This window comes from Malurus melanocephalus, unplaced genomic scaffold (genome assembly GCF_030028575.1).
Source record: "Malurus melanocephalus ecotype Western Australia unplaced genomic scaffold, MMel_1.1 scaffold_1921, whole genome shotgun sequence".
Taxonomy (NCBI): Eukaryota; Metazoa; Chordata; class Aves; order Passeriformes; family Maluridae; genus Malurus; species Malurus melanocephalus.
In genome coordinates, this window is record NW_026625153.1 from 10586 (window position 1) to 14686 (window position 4101).

General features: G+C 43.6%; 1 protein-coding gene across 1 annotated transcript in view; it reads right to left on the reverse strand.

Annotated features, from left to right (window-relative positions):
* Positions 1-636: 636 nt before the first annotated feature.
* Positions 637-4101, reverse strand: part of LOC130587455 (dedicator of cytokinesis protein 5-like) — a gene marked incomplete at its 5' end in the record, with an annotated part of 4253 nt that continues 788 nt past the window's right edge. The window contains 4 exons of the mRNA XM_057388430.1: positions 637-840; positions 1714-1795; positions 2694-2835; positions 3875-3979. Coding sequence (XP_057244413.1) covers positions 714-840; positions 1714-1795; positions 2694-2835; positions 3875-3979 — 456 coding nt within the window. The remainder of the gene's footprint in view (positions 841-1713; positions 1796-2693; positions 2836-3874; positions 3980-4101) is intronic.

Sequence of the window (4101 nt, forward strand, 5' to 3'; positions counted from 1 at the left end):
TAAAGAGGGAAAAAAATATTTTCCTGACATCAGGAAAACATTGTTTCTGCAACTCAGTTCTGTCCTGGGTGGAATGAGGGCTGCAGGAGGAGCGGCAGGAATTCCACAGCCRCTCCCACCTCCCCCAGAATTCCACATTTTCACCAATTTTGGGTTAAAACTCCACCCCTGGAGCCCCTTTGGCATCATCATCAACCCCAACCCCACAATTCCTGAATTGTGGCAGATTTTGGGTTAAAAATTTACCCATGGACCCCCTCCACCCCCATCACCAACCCCACAATTCCCAAATTCTGACAGATTTTGGGTTAAAAATTTATCCATGGAGCCTTTTTGGCATCATCACCAACCCCAACCTCACAATTCCCAAATTCTGACGGATTTTGGGTTAAAAATTTATCCATGGAGCCCCTTTGGCATCATCACCAACCCCAATCCCACAATTCCCAAATTCTGACGGATTTTGGGTTAAAAATCCATCCTTGAAGCCCCTTTGGCATCATCACCAATCCCAATCCTACAATTCCTGAATTCTGACAGATTTTGGGTTCAAACTCCACCCATGGACCCCCTCCACCCCCATCATCACCAACCCAAATCCCAAATTATGACGGATTTTGTGTCAAAAATCCCTCCTCCAACACCATTTCCACGCCTCCACCGAATTCCCAACCTCCGGAGCTGCAGGGAGAGTGAAAAAGTGACAATTTTGGTTAAAAATCACCAAGAAATGCCAGCGAAGGCGACGAACTCACGGCGAATTCGTTGTCGGGGTCTTTGTCACCCTTAAAAAYGGGGCGGGAGTGCGTGAACTGCTGCACCTCGTTGGCTCGGTAATAACTGCAGAAAAGAGGGAAAAAAGGGCATTTTCCTCCCTCTTATCCTTCTCAAAAATATTTCAGTGTCCTCACCACAGTGGGGAGGGATTTGAAAGATTTGAAGAGTTTATACTATTTTTAAACTATTTTTTCATCTTTTTTTTTCAATTTTCTCACAATTTTCACAATTTTTTCACAATTTTTACACTGTTTCCAAACAATTTTCTCACTATTTTTACTTTTTTTCCCATGCCATTTTCAGGCAATTTTCTCACCATTTTCTTGCAACTTTATCACCATTTTCTCACCATTTTCTCACAATTTTTACTATTTTTACACTTTTTTACACAATTCTTGCACAATTTTCACACATTTTTTACTCAATTTTCTCACCATTTTCACACAATTTTCTCACCGTTTTATCACAATTTTCTCACCATTTTCCACACCATTTTCACACAATTTTCTCACCATTTTCTCACTATTTTTACATTTTTTTTACACAATTCTTACACTAATTTTCTCACAATTTTCACACAATTTTCTCACCATTTTCCTCACCATTTTCCCACCATTTCCACACCATTTTCTCACAATTTCCTCACCATTTTTTGGTAGTCTTTTTACACAGTTCTTACACAATTTTCTCACGATTTTCTCATGATTTTCTCACAATTTCCTCACCATTTCCTCATATTTTCACACCATTTCCACACCATTTTCTCACCATTTTTTGTAGTTTTTTTACACAGTTCTTACACAATTTTCTCACCATTTCCTCACCATTTTCTCACCATTTCCCCACCATTCCCACACCAAACCACACCCCCCCACTCCCCAGCCACCAGATTAGAAACCCGACCGAAAAATCGCGGAAAAAGGGAAAATCCATTACTTGAGGATCTGCTCGGGGACGGGTTTGTCCTTGTACCGAGCGGGCAGGTTCATCACCGGCTTCACCAGGAAGCACTGCACATCTGCACGTGTTTTGGGTTAAGTTTTTTCCTTTTGTTTCCTTTTTTTGGGGATTTTTCTTTCCCCTTTTTTTTGCTGGGATTCACTGATTGCCGGGTCATCCTTCTGATGGCTCAGTGATCGGTAAAGACGATGGGATCTACGCCCCACCCAAACGGTGATGATCCCAAACCCCCCAAACCTCACAAACCCTAAAAGTTACACTGTTTGGGGAAAGTTTTGATGATCCCAAATTCCCCAAACCCCACAAACCCCAAAAGATACACTCTTTGGGGAAAATCCTGATGATCCCAATCTCTAAAAGATACACTGTTGGGGGGGAAGCCTTAATGACCCCAAACCCCAAAAGATACACTGTTTGGGGGATGCCCTGACAATCCCAAATGCCCCAAACCCCACAAACCCCAAAATATACACTGTTTGGGGGAAGTTTTGATGACCCCAAACCCCCCAAACCCCCCAAACTCCACAAACCCCAAAAGATACACTGTTCGGGGGAAACCCCAATGATCCCAAACCTCCCAAACCTCAAAAGATACACTGCTTGGGGGATGCCCTGATGATCTCAAACCCCCCAAACCCCGCAAACCCCAAAAGACACACTGTTTGGGGGAAGTTTTGATGACCCCAAATCCCCCAAATTCCCGAAATCCACCAAACCCCAAAAGATACACTGTTTGGGGGAAACCCCAATGATCCCAAACCCCAAAAGATACACTGTTTGGGGGATGCCCTGATGATCCCAAATGCCCCAAATCCCCCAAACTCCAAAAGATACACTGTTTGGGGGATGCCTGACCATCCCAAATGCCCAAACCCCTAAAGATACACTGTTTGGGGGATGCCCTGACGATCCCAAACCCCCCAAACCCCACAAACCCCACAAACCCCAAAAGATACACTGTTTGGGGGATGCTCTGATCTCCTCTCCCGGGGGCGCGGTGCTGCTCAGTTTCTCGGCTCCCGGGAACTGCGTCAGCAGCTTCAGGTTGAAATCCTCACGGCGCTCGTACTCCTTACCCCGGTAAATGAAAATCTTGTTCTGGGGGAGGGAAAAAAAATGGGAATTAAAGATTCAAATATCCCAAAGAACTTTAGAAATTTGCTTCCCAAAAATCCCATAAAGTTCGTAGTTCTTGTCTGAATAGAAGGGGAAAAAAAAGGAATTAAAAATCAGCTTCCCAAAGATCCCAAAGATCCCAAGGAGCTCGTACTCTTTGTTGTGTGAGATGAAAATCCTGTTCTGGGGGTGGGAAAAAAAAAAGGGAATTAAAAATCCAAATATCTCAAGGAGCTTCAAAAATCAATTTCCAAAAATCCCAAATCCTTGCCCCGGTAGATGAATATCTTATTCTGGGGGCAGAAGGAAAAAAGGGGATGAAAATCTTGTTTTAGGGACGGAAGAGAGGCGAAAAGAAAAAGGGAATTGAAAAAAAGAAATTAAAAATCAGCCTCTGAAAGATCCAAAGATGCCAAGGAGCTCATACTCCTCATCGTGGTGGAGAAAATCCTAAAATGATCCTGAATTTTCAATCCCAGGAATATTTTCAGCCGCGCTGCCCCTGGATCTGAGCCGTTCCTGCCCCCACACAGCTCCAGCAACGCTCGGCTGCTGCCCCAAATAACAATTTTAATTCTTCTGGAATCATTAAACACTGAAATGATCCCTGTCCATGAAATCTGGCTGATTTGGGCTGGAAAAAAAGGTGAGAAAGAATAAAACACTGAAATTATCCCTGTTCTGAAAATTTGGCTGATTTTGGTCTGGGAAAAAAGTGGGAAAAATTCTCCCATTTTCTCACAGTGGCCATCACGTTTCAGAGGAAGCACAAACACAAAAATTCTGTTTAAATCCGCGGAATAACTTTTCCACCATCTAAAAAACCCTATCGCAACGCCCGGACTGCACCCAAACTGGTAAAAACTCAAAATTTCGTCTCTTCCTCATCTCTGAAAGGCTCTGAAAGTTCCCAGGATTTTGATCTGGAAATGCAACTGAAAGGAAAGGGAATTCGGCACCGAATTTTCTCCAAAATTTGTGACTTTTAGGGTGCCCATATTTGAATTTGGGGGATCCTCACCCGCAGGAAAGAGGGAAATCCTTGTCCGTAGTACCCGACAGCGAAATACTCGGGCTGGGGTCGCATGGCCTTCATGATGTTCTCATAAAATGTGGCTCTTTTTTTCTGGAAAAGAAGGAAAAAATTCACATTTTCACCTCGGGATGTTCCAGGGAACCACCACGTTCCCATTCCCGGGAGAATTCCCGATCCATGAGTGGGACACACTCAAAAATCGCTTTTTTGGA